Source organism: Ambystoma mexicanum, chromosome 14 (genome assembly GCF_040938575.1).
Source record: "Ambystoma mexicanum isolate Mex_15411 chromosome 14, UKY_AmexF1_1, whole genome shotgun sequence".
Classification (NCBI taxonomy): domain Eukaryota; kingdom Metazoa; phylum Chordata; class Amphibia; order Caudata; family Ambystomatidae; genus Ambystoma; species Ambystoma mexicanum.
Window position 1 is genome coordinate 282732772 of NC_090940.1, and position 16527 is coordinate 282749298.

Consider the following 16527-nt stretch of genomic DNA (forward strand, 5'->3'; position numbering starts at 1 on the left):
TATCCATAAACCCCTCAAACCTATCCCTGGTCCATAATGAGCAGCTAGAGGGGGGGGGGAGGGCTCCTCCTGGGGATCAATCTGCCTAGAACGTCGAGATTTATCTGAGAGTGTTCTTGATAAGGACTGGGGACTCTCAGACTATTCTTGCTGTCGATCCTGACGAGTGGACGTGTCTTTCGGCCTATCCTTAGTCTTATTGGCCGCCGAAACAATCTTTGCGAGACTCTTGCGCATGTTCGGCGTCGCTCTGAGGAGTTTAGGGTGTTCAAGCAGCTTTGCTGTCATTTTCGATGTAGCCAGAACGTTAAGCGTGGGTGCGCTCTTAGGAGGCGTCTTGATGGCCTTCTGACTTTTGGTTTTGATGCCCTTGTCTGCGGAATGCCTGGGCGCATTACGATTACGCGGTTGCTGGGATGGCTGCTGATGCGTGGAACAGCGGGTGCCGTCGAGGAACTCGACGTACCTGTTGGCACCTTAAACCGCCCCGATGAAACCTTTGAGATGGTACTGGGGATTGTGTGCTTACTCTTAAGTGTAGCGGGTGCATCCCTCTCGCTGGGATGTACATTCCCCATGGCAGAACGATCATCCCGCCTGCTGGGGCCGGGGACAAACGATTTGGTGCGTTAACGCTCCAATGAAAGGTTGATGGCATCCATATCGGAGCCACGGCCGTCGCTTAACTCCTCGTCACTCACGGGGCCTGTGGCGGCAGGGGGGCTACCCTTGGCCTGCATCATGGCATAGGCTGCCCACCTTTTCACTCGACGCTCTTTGACAGTCTTAGGACGAAAGAGCTGGCAAACCCGACAGGACACCTCCTGGTGATCTCAAGGGAGACACTTATTGCACCTACGGTGCGTGTCATTCCACTTGCCTTTACAAGAAGGGCAAAATTTAAAGGGTGTCCTCTCCATTGCTCAGGTGTATTAAAGCAACGGCAAAAACAGGGGGGGCAAAGAGAAGGGAAAGGGAAATACATTCTCAAAGAAATGGAAACCCTGGACCCCCACTCTCCCTAATGTATAGGCCGGCCAAAGGCCCGGCCACGTGCTCGACAGTGTCGACCAGAGCACCAGCCGTCAAAGTCTGGGTTGTCTTCCAATGTCTTGAGCGGTGATGAAGAAGTAATCGTCGATGAAGGGACGAATAGGAATAAACGACTGGGGGTCGTGGGGAAGCATATATTTTTGCAATATGTAAGAGCTCGGCATAAGGCGACCAGCTAGCTGGGCGGAAAAAAACAATCTGAGGGACCTCGACACGTGAGGGATTTTGGGTACACTACATGTCACGTTAGGGACAGTGTTACAGGCACGCCCATGTCAACATCCACTTTCGATCCTCGAAAGAGAAGATACAATACTCTGCGGTTACCACTAGATGTCGGACTATATGCACATAACAAGGGGGGGTCCAGAAAGTCGCTTTGCCAGACATTAGTCCTGGTTACGAGAGCCTTACCCAGAGTTTTTAGCTCACTATCTTTTACAGAGGAGAAATATCCAAAACATATCAGCATTTGTCCTGCCATTGGGCAGTCCAGCACCGAAATTCTAGGCAATTCTCCTCTGAACAAGAGTACCAACAGCAACTGCAGACATGTATTTTGGACTGGTTGGACCTCATCAGTAGGGTGGAGCTGTGCCTCTCTAAAAATAGTGAGCAAAGGGTCCACGCCTGGATTCCCCTAGTAACTTAGAGTGAGACCCAAAGTTACTTGAAATATGCAAATAACAAGGGGGGTCCTGGGAGTCCCTCTGCCAGACATTAGTCCTGGTTACGAGAGTCTTACCCAGAGTCTTTAGCTCACTATCTTTTGTTACTAGGGGAATCCAGACGTAGTATATTATGCCAACCATTGCCAGCCAATATAAAAATAGACGAAGGACTCCAAGAACAGAGCAAGCCAACCAGCTGGAGAGGCAGTCCAGCCCAGGAAGCCAAGGGAGCTACGAGCAACCCGCTCCTCAAGCCCAGAGGCTGGAGAGTGGAGAATGGAACCCTTGGAGCTACTCTAAGCCAGAGCTGGAATCTGGAGGCCGGCGGCGTGACCCGAAGCGGGTGAACCAGGTGTCCAGAAAACAACGCTGGGTCCACCAGCGATATCCTGCAATAGAGCCACACAGGATCACCCAGAGAAGAGAAGCGTGAAGCAAGACCCGCTGCACCGCAGAGATCCGGTGAAGAGCTCCTGGGAAACAGGTAACGGAAGAGAAAGGAAGTCCAGATTAGGACTGGGTTGGAGAGCAATAGTCAAGAGTGAGAAAGAGTGCATCGGAAGTCATCTTCCTCGGCACTGTGGTTGGTCGCAGGACACTCCCAAAGTAAAAAGTGAAAGGAAGTTGTTTTCTTCATGTCAGTCCCTGGCAGGAGAGTGAACCAGGTCTGCCAAAATCAAAACTTAAAGAGAAGGTTACAAACCCCTTTTCGCGTTGCAGTACTTAGCAGGAGAGAACACCAAATACACCAGAAGAAAGAAGAGAAACCAGGATCAAGGACCCTTGTTCACAATTGTGTCTTTGCTTGCTGAGTGAAGGCCAGGGAAAGGGAGTCATCCCCCTTGATGTTGCGAACTATAAAGAAAACCTGAGAGTAGGCCTGGAGAAGGGAGTCATTTCCCCTGCTGTTGTGAACCGTAAAATAAAGTCTAAAGAAAGCCAGGGCAAGGGAGGCATTCCCTCTGGTGATGTGAACAAAGAACGCAAAACTAACGAGGACCAGGAGAAGGGAGTCATTCTCCTGGCAAACCAAACCTCAAGGGGATCAAGTCAGGAATCAGGAGTCTTTCCCCCATAGATATAAAATATTGCACTTTAAGACACAGAGTGTTGGAGGATCTGCATCTTTGTTTGTTTGTAAAGTGCTGGAATTAGGGCAAGGAAGCCATTCCCCGTGCTGGAGGAGAACTTTCAATCAGATCTATGCCAGCCAGTCCAGAGGGAGGGTGGGGGAGGGAGAGGGTGGGGCAGTCATTCCTGTAGACCAAGAAGTTTGGTACAATTGTTTAGTTACAAGTGTAAGGGACAGAGATAGGGACATTTTGACACAGGGCGGTTGACTCAAGTTACTCAAGTTAACAAGACATCCAGAGAGACTCATTAGCATTTTAGTTGAGGCAAGGAAACCCCTCTTAGAATTAGGTTTTCTCTTTATTTTAATTTCAAATAAAAGTCTATAGCAACCACTATGCCATCTGTGTGTCAGCCTCCTCCTTCTGCACCCTTACAAAGGTTACATGATGGTACAAAGTAAACACTTGAAATATGATAACACAATGTAAAAATGAACAACTCATGACATTACAACTCTTTGGTAATAGACAAAGGAAACCGGTTTCAACAGGTGACGGCCAACACTTGATACTTTGAAAAGTAATGGATTTGTGTTTGAAAATGATTCATCTGTGTGTGGAGGAAGATTAGATAACCAGCATCAGGATATTGCTTTGCTAAGGTCCAATTGAACAGCTCCAGTAGGATCTTCCAGAAAATACTTTCCCTAAAAGAAAGCAAGCCACAAACAATGAATTAGTGACTCATAAAACACCATTACAATACCTAAAAACATCCATGTGCTTTCAATGTATGCTTTGAATTCAGGTGATACTAACAAACTCTACCCACTTAGATCCCTGGATCCGCTCTACAACATCACATTTCAAAATCCAAAAGAGAAGGAACATCTAGTAAAGAAACAAAGCATACCTAATAAGTATGCAGTAAGTGCAGTGATGCAAAATAGGTTTTGTTTTGCTTCCAGTTTAAGAAGCTGGTGGCATTTTGACATCGTTCACTCACCTACCTAGGGGTTATGTTGGCATAATGGTTACCTAATAGAGACCGATTTCAGGTGTGCCATGTGCTCCCAAGACTAGTTCCCAGTAGAACGAAGCCATGGCCCACTACCTGGTACCTACAGAATCTCTTATCTTTTCGAGGAGCAGTGAAAAAGTTAGTTGTACTCAGGCTCAAGTAACTAATCAATAGGGCATAGGAGAAAAGCGGCAGAGTGATAGCAATGAAGGAAGGGGAAAGGAGCAGGTTCCAAAAATATGATATTCTTCTCCTGTCAAATGGAGAAGTCATGCATTCAGACTTAATGTGTTTGTAGATCTAGCAGACAGACACAAAGGCAGTCACCTTCTCAGAGTTGAAGGCACCTCTAATTAACTGGAAAAAATGGTTGTGGGAATCTATGGAATTAGACGCTACGTATCAAGATTTTGAATAGTCTTGAGTGGTTTATACTGTTGAGTCACAATAAAGAATAATCATTCTTGTTACAGGTATTTGTCACTATGTCTTTATAGTTGCTCGAGGTGCCAACACATGTTTCGACCACACAAAGGTCTTTATCAAGGCTGTGGTATTTGTAATTCATACCACATTTGAGCAAATTGGTAATTAATGTCAGGTTGGTTCATAACAGTGGGTGACAAAAACAAGAAAACCCAAATTGTAAAAAAGGTGAAGTGTAACCAAGGTGGTTGTGTTTTTTGCGAATTGCGTGAGGAGACATGCCTTTAAACCTAACCCGTTATTGGTGAAGCAAGGTTTAATAAGCAAGAGCAAGGAGTAGAGTATGTACAATACATTTGTGATAACAATTGTATACCATTGTTAATCTTGCATCTAGTTATCGAGTTAGTTAAGCATAGATTGATGGAGTAAAAAGAAATGCACCAAGGGAATAAAAAGTATTGGAAGAGATGAGTTATTGACAGTGTAAGTGTAGTTTGTTGTACTACTGTCATACTGAACAATGTTATCTTGCCATGGTATAGCTTACCAATGTTGTGTTTCAAAAATGCTTGGTAGGTGTGGCTGTAGCCTGAAGAGGCTTCTTATAAGGTAGTACTGTATAGTAATCTGTGGAGGGAAGTGTGAGCTGAGCGCTATATATTTTTTTGTAGAAATTGGAATGGTGTCTTGTCAAGGGTTATTCAGTGCGTAACTGTGCAATAGTGACTGTATATGGTGGTGAAGGCTGCGCATTCCCTGTGTGTTCCCTGCGTTCGTAGCTGGCTGAATTGTGTAGCCCTGTGGTTAATATTGTGCAGTGGGATTGAACCAAGGTGGAAGAGCCGGATTGCCATCTGCCTTGTTTGCAGAGGGGGGTGCCCCGTGTGGTTGGTGTGCTGCAATGCGCACAAAGGCTTGGTGGGTTAGACCTGACCCATTAAGCCCATGTCAATAAGAACCGTGACAGGAGTGAGATGTACGTCCTGAAGCCTGTCCCAGTGTTGGATTAGCGGGCAAGCCATAGTGAAGACTGAGAACAATCATAATCTACCCTTCGTTATGTATATGCTTTCAGGTGTACCAGAAGTGTTGGCTCTGGATGAGAGCACCGCGCATATTGCATAATTAGAGCAGGCGTCTCGTGGTGGCTTGGAGCTAGTATAAGTTGTCAGAGTGGGGGAGTGGGGAGGGCGGAGACGTTGGGTGGTGCCTGCAATATCGGCGAGTGTATTGTGCTCCGGCGGACAGCCGGGGAGAAAGTTTACAAATTAATAACAAGTTTGTGCCATGAGAATCAATTTGTCCTGCCGATGGCTCCGGTGATCGGATCGATTGCGTCTGCAATGTATGTCCGGTAATAAGTAATACGGTGACAGTGGTTGGTGGTTGATAGCCTGCTGCCGGTTGGCTGATTGTGGCTAATGATGCGATTGGCTGAGACAATTTGATAGGCCATTGGCTCGAGTTATGCCGGCTTCGGTCATGCGTAGTAAAAAATAAACCTAAATTAGGTTATATATTTTGTAGATATTGGTAAAGACTCAGTGGACTAGTTCCTATGTATAATAATTGGATGAGGGTGAGAGACCCTGCATGCGTGTTGAGCTGTGGGAGCACAAGTGTCCCACTGAAAAGTGTTCGGTACGGTGCAGCACACGGCCACTGGGAGGGGGATGTATGTGTGGAAGGTGATTGGGGCCCGTTTGTAATCTCTCAGTCCTGTCAAGAGTCTGAATTAAGATGTTCTAGGCTAATATCCTGTGCCAGTTACATTAGTTGATGTGTAGCCAATGCTGCTACATGGTGGCTGGTCTTGCTGGAGCCCTAGCTAGACTGATTTGTCACAGTTACGTTAGCATATTTACAGCCAAACCCAAGTATGGGTATATGGGTTGGGCAGCATAGAGTTGGCGTGTCTGATTTGGTGAGCCGCTGAGTGTCTCACAACCCTGGGTGCTTATTAATGGCCATCATGGTGGATATTCCTGTGAAGGGGTGGGACAAAGTAATGATGCTGTGGGTGGTTAGGTGAAAACCGGAAAAGTTGGGGTGTGACAAAGGGTGATCAGTAAGTCTGTGTATTGCTTGATTAGCATAACAAAGCTAGTCCTGTAAGGGGGCGGGGGAGGGTGGGTAGGAATTTCATGTATATGCCAATGTCTGTACCCAAGGTTAGGGCGAAAGTTGACCAGTAAGTGGTGTAGGGTAAATGTAGGGTTGACATAATTTGCTATCAATTGAGTGATATTTACAAAAAGACGTTCAACTCATGTTCAGTGTTTAAACCTAATTCCACATTTCTGGTTCTGCATAATAAGTCTCGATTCTTGCTGTCGCAGCACGAGTTCTCGATTGCTGCAGGGGTAGTCACATTTTACAACATCAAGACCCATAAACTTGAAGTCCCGTTTGTTGTCTATCTGGTGAGCTTCTTGCCAGTGGGTGGTCAGAGAGTATGTGGCATCTGATGATTTGAGCGGGGACAGGTGTTCTCGTATTCTGATCCGAAGTTCTCAAATTGTACTTCCAATATACTTGTGTTTACAGACACAGATAATCACGTAAACAACATATTTGGTTCTACAATTAATTGTGGCTATTAGTGGTGCCGAATTGAACTAGATTGGTGGTGAGTACATGGGGGCACATTGAGCATGTTCCACGCTTGTGGAATCCCAGTTTCCTCTGCTTGCTCAGCCAATTGGTGTTGCTTGAGGGGCCATGTAGGATGGACTGAGCATATTTTTGAGAGTTAGTGCTTTGGAACAAGAGAGATGTGGTCTTGCGGAAATTCATTGTGAATATCTGTGGCAATGGATAAAATATGCCAGTGTTTTTGTAAGATTTTCTGATATTTGTAGCTGTCATGGTTGTATCGTGTCACAAATCTGATTGGTTCTTCCTTGCACTTCATCTTATTTTTCGGTTTGAGTAAGTTAGTTCTCTGAGACTTGTTGGCTTTGATGATTGCGGGCTTATAGCATCAAGAAACCTATCCTTGAGTAGTTTTCTAACATTGAAGAGCTTTTTTGAGATATCATAGGCCTGTACCTTCACGACCAAATCGGGGTTACTTGGTGATCATTATTAGCCTTTTTGGGGTTTTTGTCTTTTGTGGTTGGTTCTTTGTCGCATGAGTGTAGGTCACTACGTAGACACTGAGTTCCTCTACTCCATTTGTAAACTGTAGGAAAAGTTGCAACTGTGCCTGCACTTATTTGCGCCAAGATAAATTACTGGTGCATTTCCTTTTGCTATGAATGACAAATCCAAAAGTTCTGTTGTATTTTATAAAGTTTTTTATTTTGAATTTTCAGCCCCTCTTGGATATTTCACCTTTGGTTAAAGATTGGCTTGATATATTCATCACTAGATCGTTTATTTCTTTGTCTTCGCTGCTTCTCGTGCTACTGCTCATGTTAGTTGCCGATAAGCGTCTGGACCGTCTGGGTTTCTTAGATCCTCCTGATCCTCTCCTGCCTCTGCTCCGACTGTATTCTGTGAGGTGTCTGGTTCCTTGTTCATCTGAAAACGGACCCGTTTAGTCGGAATGTTTCTATTTCCCCTTTTAAAGCGTCTAATTTGGTTCAGGAAACCATTGCCTTTTGGTTTACTAGTCCCCTGCACTGCATCCAAATTTCCTTCGGATTCATCTTCTGCTTCCGAGCTTGCTGGTGAGGTGTTGGGAGTGCTCTCTCTTGAAACTTGTTTAGTGAGTTTATTATATTTCTCCTGAAACGTGTACACCTTTACACCTTATCATCTTGGTAGTCTCTGTCATCACGATAGAATTTCCTGAGTTTCCTTAATTGTATGTCATCTTGGTATTCTTAAGGATTTCATCCATTTTGTGAAAATTATTTTCCTTTGTAACATCAAGAGCTTTTGCTTCCTTGATTTCTTGCTTGATACCATCTATTTGTTCTGTTGTCCTTTTGTGTTCTCTTTACGCATGTTCAATTAGCATTCCCAACATTTCTTTTGAGCATTGGTTGAGGTTTGATTCCCAGTTGTCTGCTAAATCTTTGTCCTCATCTTTGTTAAAGTCTGGGAAAATAAGAATGCGAAGTCCTCTTGGTATTTGTTCTTTGGATAGGTAATCCAGCAGCACGAGAAGCAGCGAAAACAAAAATAAACGATCTAGTGATGAATATATCAAGCCAATCTTTAACCAAAGATGAAATATCCAAGAGGGGCTGAAAATTCTAAATAAAAAACTTTATCAAATACAACAGAACATTTGGATTTGTCATTCTTAGCAAAAAGGAAATACACCAGTAATTTATCTTTGCACAAATAAGTGCAGGCACAGTTGCAACTTTTCCTATAGTTTACTATCCTTCAGTAGGGTGCATTCTGCTTGGTAAGCCTTGTTGTCACTTAAATTTCTCTTTGCCCGGATGAATTCTGCCTTTGGGATGTTTTCTACAACTGCTTTTCTATGACAACTGGTGGAAAACAGGACCTAGTTGACCTTCGTTGGTTTCCTGTATGTTGTTGTTTGTAGTCCACTGATGCCTACTGAGATCCTGATATCAAGGAAGTCAATGACTTTGGTTGCCAGTGAGTTCAGTTCCAAAAGTGTTGCTGTTTAGGTATTCTTTAAAGGCACTAAGTTGTTCCAGCGTGCCAGACCAAATCATTAGAATGTCATCTATATACATATACATACCATTTGTGTATGTATAGGCTGAAGTCCGTGTTGCTGAAAGCGTGAACTTGCTAATACTGGCTCATGAAAAGGTTTGCGATTGCCGGGGGATAGGTGGCCCCCATGGCGATGCCCTTGGTCTGTCTGTAGAAGTATCCATCAAAGAGGAACACATTGTTAGTCAGAGAAAATTCGAGGAATTCTTTTGTCATCACTAGGTGTGAATAGAAGGATGCTGATGCTTTGGCAAATTCATGGACTATTGCTTCATGCGCTCGTGTGTGTTTGATTGAGGTGTACAATGCTTTCACGTCAAGTGCGACCAGGAGGTAACCTGGCTCCCTGGTAAGTTCTTGAAGGATCAAGAGGGTATGCATAGTGTCACGCAGGTATGATAGAATTTTCAGAACTTCGTTTCTAATCACGTTACCATATTTCGCCATGGGTTCCATTACCCATCCAATGCCACTCATGATGGGTCTGCCATCCGGGATGTTTACATAGGTTTTATGTACTTTCGGTAGAAAGTAGATCGCTGGTATTCTTGGGTTGTCAATTCTTAGGTATTTGAGTTCATTAGTGAGAAGTCCAAGTTGTTGCCACTTGTATATCAAGTCTTTAGATAGTTGTTTAATCGTTGCGGTAAGGTTGGAGGGTAGGATCTCATAGCAATTGGGTGTTTCTAAGTGGGTTAAACCCATTTTGATATAGTCTGCCCTTTCCATTATTACTATATTGGTCCCTTGTCAGCCTCCTTGATGTTGAGGTTAGTATTGTTTTTCATTGTCTTGAGTGCTTGTAGTTCTTTTACATTTAGATTCATAGGACCCTTTTTTCTGGTTCCTCTGGTTGTGTCCTCGAGTTTCTCTAAGTAACGAGTAACTGCTTTGTAAAAAAAAAGTCTATAGTATTGTCCCCTTGAAAGTTTGGTGTGAAGGTAGACTTTCTTTTGAGTTCAATAATGCTTGGCGTGCTTTCTTCAATGTCTAGTGCTTCCATTATTGTGGCTCTGGAGTGCTCTTCTTAATTTACGGATTTTTGGAGGTGGACCAATAAGTGAGTTTGCTCCAAGTTGTCCATAGTGATGTTGCCGACTTGTGTTTTTTCTTTCCTTGCTTGCGTCCATGGTACTTTCTTCACAAAGAATGTTTTTATTTTAATTTTCTTGTGTATTTGAAAAGATCTATGCGGGCATCAATGTGATCCATAGTACTGGTGGGTGCAAACAAGAGCCCCTTATTAAGCATGCTTATTTCTGAAGAGGACAGTACATATTGGGACAAACTGAGTACAAGGTTTATCGCCTCTGTTCTCGCAGTTGAAGTTGGGTATGGGATCTTGTTCATTTTAGGATTCCTTCGTTCTCCAAGCTTGTGCTTCTTAAATCCGCCTCTCTTACCTCTTGATCTGTTCTTACCAATGCTGTACTTTCCTTTAAGGGGTCCTGGAATCGAACATGTTTGGTGTTTTGGTTTCTGGTGCCCTTTTTCTATTTCTTGATCTGATCTAAAAAAAAAAAAAATGAACCCTTAATAGTGCTAGTACTGGGTGCTGCTGTTGCTTCATGGGATGTTCTTATTGTTTCGAACCGTTGGTTATCCGTGATGTTGTCAGTTTCACTATCCAAATCCGAGCTCCCGGGGAAGCTGTTCGGTTTACTCGCTCTGGATGAGGTTCTGTACTGTTAATCAAATTGGGACTGGAATGGGAATACCCTATCGTCTCTATAGTCTCGCTCATTCCTTGAGAATTTCCTACATTTTCCCATTTTTATATCATCTTGTTGTTTCTTGAGAATGTCATACATTATCTTATGATTCTTGTCCTTAGGGCTCGCTGGGGAGATGCTTGCTTCAATCTCCTCCTTGATGGTATCTATTGCTGTCAAAAGTCTCTTTTGCACACAATCTGCATGCTCTATTAATAGTTCCAGCATGACTTTAGAACCTGTGACTAAGTTCTCTTCCCATTTGCCTGCCAGATCCCCATCCTCAGGGTTGTTAAAAGTCGGGAAAAATGATCATCCTGAGGCCTCTGGGTATTTTGTCCCGTTCCAAGTAGGTTTGGAAGGTAAATCTCTCCCAGAATGTATTGGTGATTTCCTTGATGAATAGCCTTTCTAATTTGATGAATTTGTATCAGAGTTTCTGATGGGTTGAGTTGTGGTGGATATGCATTAATCGTGCATCCTCTTGGAGTAAAGAGACACTTGATGTCCTCGTTTCTAGATAGGCAATAGTCTGCCATTGGTTGTTGTTTCATCAAAAGTGTTTCGTAGTAGTACACATGAAACAAGAATGATTTCTCTTTATTGTGACTCTACAGTATAAACCACTCAAGACTATTCAAAATCTTGATACGTAGCGCCGAATTCTACAGATTCCCACAACCTTTTTTTTTCCTTTTTATCACTTAGGGCACTTGAGCACTGTCCCATGGGAATCTTATAATTGGCAGCAGGGGGCGCTGTTGCGCACGTTGGAAATGGCTGCCTGATCCAAGAGCTCCCGCTCCACCGAGAAATCCTGAGCTAGTTTATCCATCCAGCACTGCATGTTTCAGCTCGGACAATCTGGGGGGCTGGCCCGGCCGCCCGTGGGTGACCAGACGAAATCCTGAGGCTCGGGGTCCAGGGACGCCAGAGATACGGTGCAATTCAGATTGGCCGGTGCACGGAGGAACAGAAATCCAGAGGCGAGCTCAAGAGCAGTCTACTACAGAGCCGCGGCATGAATGAAACAGCTGGGCCCAAGGTGGGAGGAGCTTGGTGCCGCTCGGCCCTGACACTCTTCTGGTGACACGTTACAGCCTCTGGGCTACCGCGGCGTGGACGACTCCCCGGTCTGTACCTGCCCGCGGCCCGACCCAGCCCCGGTAGTGGTTGCCGCAGTTGCTGAGCCCCAGAGAACTCCTTACAAACCCTACAGTGTGGTGCGGAGCGAGACATCCGGTGGAAGTCGCAGTACGCGGCTCGAGGAACTCTGTGGTGGTAATACCCGCGCTTTCGACCGGTAAGGAGGCGAGGCTGGGCGGAGAGGGAGCCCTCGCGGGGTGCCACATGGTCGGCCGGGGTAGCGACTAAATCGGACCCGCAATCACCTTTGTTGAGGCGGTAGGCTCCGGTCCCCGACGGGCGGGTCGCCGGGCCGATGGAGCACGCCCTGGACGGGTGACAGGGCTGGGTGTGGGCCCCGGAGCTAGCGGTGGCTCGGGACCCCTCCTGGGAAACTGTAGAACATTCGGGATACAGTATACTGCACCACCTGGAACGCCGTTCATCATGGGGGAACCACAGAGGCCGGCAAAAGGCTCCAAGACTCCGGGAAAGCTGAGGAAGGGCCCCATGGACGCCTACACGGGTGGCCAGGGTCAGGCCGCGTCGGCTGATGCCCACGCGGCCGACAACGAGAACCCTGCTGCTGAATCCAGTGAGAATTTGGGCAACCTAACAGCTATAGTCCAAAATGGGTTTCGCTCAATAAACACAAAATTGGATGACATAGTCTCTACCATCGGCTCCTTAAAGGCTAGAGTGGAGAAGGAAAGCCTACGCATAACGGAAACTGAAATCCGCATCAGCACTAATGAAGATACTATCTCGCACCACAGCCGTGATATCATCCAAATTAAGGAAAGGATGACGAAGCTACAGAACAAGTGCGAGGACCTAGAATCACGCTCCAGGCGCAATAACATTCGTGTCGTGGGCGTAGCGGAATCATTTGGAAAGGGCCAAATGGAGAAACATCTTGAGACACTGCTTAAAACCCTATTCGGACCGGAGGCTTTCTCTGAACAATTTCTGGTGGAACAAGCACAACGTATGCTGGCTCCTACACCTAAACCAGGCGCGCCACCACACGCTATAATTGCTCCGCTCCTCAACTATAGACACAGAGACACAATCCTACGAAAAGCGAGAGAGGCGGGCACCCTTCACTATGAGGAAAGTTGTATACATTTCTATTCTGATTTCTCCTCTGGAGTTCAAGCGAGCAGAAGTTCCTATGAACCAGTTAAGAAACTCCTAAGAGAGCGCCAGATTCCATACGCTTTAATGTTCCCGACGAAAATGAGGCTTCAACATGCGGGCAGGGCCCATTTCTTCGAGTCCCCATCGGAAGCCATGCATTATATTGAAACTTCCATGCCCCTTCCTCCCAGAGGGGGCAGACCAGCACAAAACAGGCCCAGACCCGTGGAATGAGAAACACTTGTGTGTCGACCATGGTTGGGACTGGGGCCCAGATGGGTAACTGATTAAGGTACACCAGGCACTTTTGTTGGTGGAGTTGTTGGACCTGATCCATAAGTTTGATGGGGTAAATCGTCAAGTTGGGGGTGATGATGAGGGGGGGGGCGGGTGGGACAGGGTGAAGGGCTGTTGCGTTCAGTTGTTGGATGGACTTATGGTGGCATTTTGTTGAGGATTTTGGCTACCTTCCGGAGCTACCTCTAAACGGAGGGTGGAATGGGACGACCTGTTGGTTGAAAAGAAAAGTTTTGGTCACGTTTGGGCTAGCACTGATTGTATGGCACGAATACTGTGAACTCATCAGATTTGACAATGGCTAATTCTCCATCGCAGGTCCCCGGTAATGGACTAAAGGTTAAACTGCTGACGTGGAATGTGAGGGGGTTGAACAATCCAGTTAAGGTTAGGAAGATCTCCAATTACGTCTCCAGGCATAATCCCCAAATAGTGATGTTGCAGGAGACCCATGCAGTGGGGACGGGTAATTCTCACATCTTGCCCGGGTGGGGTCCCCTGAGGTTCCACACGGACTACTCAGCCAGAGGGGTTCTCACCCTTATTCACCCAGGCCTTGGGTTCCGGGTTGGAGGTCACAAGGTCTACCCCCAGGGGAGATTTGTCATGGTTTAGGGGGAGGTGGCTAACCAACAGCTTCTCCTGGTCAATACATACGGCCCCAACATCGATGACCCGGCCTTCTACTTGGATATATATCAGATGGTTATATCACTGGATGTTTCGAGTGTCTTGTGGGGGTGGCGGGGACTTCAACTTGGCCATTGATCCGGTTCTTGATAGATCCTCTACGGTGGTGAGACCCCCAAGCAGGACAGCACTGAATCTTAGACATGTCATTGCACAGCGCTCACTGGTTGATGCATGGAGGGAGGTCCACCCGGGCAGTAGAAGATACACGTTTTATTCCTCGGTACATGATTCCGAGTCCAGGATTGATTACTGGGTGGTCTCCACGCCCATGACGCCCTCGGTTGAGCGATGTGAAATCCTGCCCCGCACTCTCTCAGATCATTCCCCAGTATTGTTGGAACTACTATTCCGGAACACCCCACGTCCCTTCAGGAGGTGGAGGATGTCTTTGGAATGTTATGTGACCCCGGGGTAGTGGAGTCACTCCATGCTGAAATTTCTGAGTTTCTGTCCAATAATATCAGATCGGTCGACAGACTCTCGACAGTGTGGGAATCATTCAAGGTTTGGATGAGGGGTTTGTTGATGTCTAGAACTGCGGGTATGTTGAAGGCTGTGAGGTCCGAACTGTCGTCTGTTGAAGGAAAGTTAGATGCACTTGAGAAAACATATTCAAATACGCAAGACAAGACAGTACTAGCTGATATACACACACATCTCCAGGAGTTCGACAAGCTTGCACTGAGGGAGGTCCGATATGTGGTGGCCCCGATTCGGGCGCCCAGGTACGGGGAGGCCAACAAGGCTGGCAGGGCGCTCTCCAACCTAATTAAACACGATAAACAACCCACACAGATCACGCACGCAACAGGGGAGGGTTCTCCTAGGGGATGAGCACATTAACAGGGAATTTATGGAATTTTATAAGGGGTTATATTCAAACCAAGATAAGAAAACATACGCAGAAATCAAGACCTATCTTGAAGCCCTCTCCCTCCCTAGGCTCCCTGACGAAGTGCGCCTGGCGATGGATCAGCCGGTAAAGACGGAAGAGATTGGGGAAGCAATCAAGGATCTGTCAACAGGCAGGGCACCGGGGTCGGACGGGTTGGGCGCTGACTTTTACAAGGAGTTCCGTGAGGAACTTGTGCCGATACTATTACAAGTGTGGGAGGAGGCGCTCGAATCCGGCAGGTTGCCCCCAACTATGAGAGAGGCCATAATAATGGTATTCCATAAGCCCAGGCGACCACCACAGGACGTTTCGTCCTACAGGCCCTTGTCACTCATCAACACGGATGCTAAAATCTTTGCAAAGGTCCTGGCGAAGCGCCTTCTGCCAGCAATCCCAACCCTAGTTCATCCCGACCAGAATGGGTTTGTCCCTACTCGATCTACAGCCCTAAACCTCAGACGACTCTTTGGTATTATGGCACAGATCAACCCCGCGAGGAGCGCAGTAGCCATATCCCTTGACGCTGAAAAAGCGTATGATTCGGTATCGTGGGTCTATCTCCTTTCAGTGCTTACTCCTATATACGGAACCTGGGGCTCGTGTCCTGACCAATAAAGCCATTTCCAAGATGTTCCTCCTGGAGAGGGGGACCAGACAGGGATGTCCTTTTTCGCCCCTACTATTCGCACTGACCATTGAACCTATGGTGGGCGCTGCCCATCTTAGACACTTAGACAAAGGGATCACAATGAAGGGTTCCACCCAACTAATCTTGCTTTACGCGGATGACACATTGCTATATATCAGGGAGCCTGAGGTAAATATAACACCCATCATGACAGAGATCCAGGGGTTTGCAGACTATTCTGGGTATACTATAAATATGTCCAAATCGGAAAAATTCCCTCTAACACCTACCACCCGATGCCCTACAGACACAGGGGGGACTCAAGTGGTCCAAAGACCACATTAGATACCTGGGACTACTGGTCTCCAGGAACAAGCTCACCCTCTATGCAGAAAACCATGAGGGCTGCCTGCAGGCCTTAGGCGCCAAGCTTCAGATTTGGGGACGGCTCCCGATTTCCTTAGCCGGCCGTGTTGCCATTCTTAAAATGGTGGTCCTCCCTAAACTTTTATACTTATTTGTCAATATTCCTATATGGCCGGGCAGGGCCATATCCATGGTAGTAACATTTCTCTGGAACGGTAAAACAGCTAAGATTAGCTGGGAGAAAATGACAGAACCCTATTCCTCTGGAGGGATAGCGGCTCCCGATTTCGAGCTTTATTATTATGTCCCCCAAGCCCAATTTGCGAAATATTGGTATAATGACGAGAACAGTACACCCCATGCATGGATAGAGGAATATACCACACATCCCACGAATATACAATCAGTTATTTTTGATCCAAAGTATAAAGACACGTGCATATAATCCGGTTAGCTGCACAGTCAATGCGTGGATGGCTATATTCAAGAGGTTGGGATTGGAGGTCCCCTACAATCCAGAGGTACCGCTTTGGGACTTCCCGGGTATACCCCCCACGCATGACGCTAACATACAGGAGTCCTGGGACCCTAACGGGGAAATGAAGCTGGGTAACATGTTTGTTAATGGTGTTTTTGTGGACCGGGGTCTCTTTCTGAGGGCACTGGGGGGTGGACCCCTGAAAACATTGCCATATTACCGTATGAGGTCTGCATTCCAGAAGAGGTGGCCTCTCTTCCCGGATGAACCCCCACCTCATGCATGTGTGCAGTTAGTAA

At 46.4% G+C, this 16527-nt stretch overlaps 1 protein-coding gene across 1 annotated transcript in view; it reads right to left on the reverse strand.

Annotated features, from left to right (window-relative positions):
* Positions 1–16527, reverse strand: part of POLE2 (DNA polymerase epsilon 2, accessory subunit) — a 1095907-nt gene that overhangs the window by 780132 nt on the left and 299248 nt on the right. The window contains exon 8 of the mRNA XM_069637399.1: positions 3448–3504. Within this exon, the coding sequence (XP_069493500.1) occupies positions 3448–3504 (57 nt within the window). The remainder of the gene's footprint in view (positions 1–3447; positions 3505–16527) is intronic.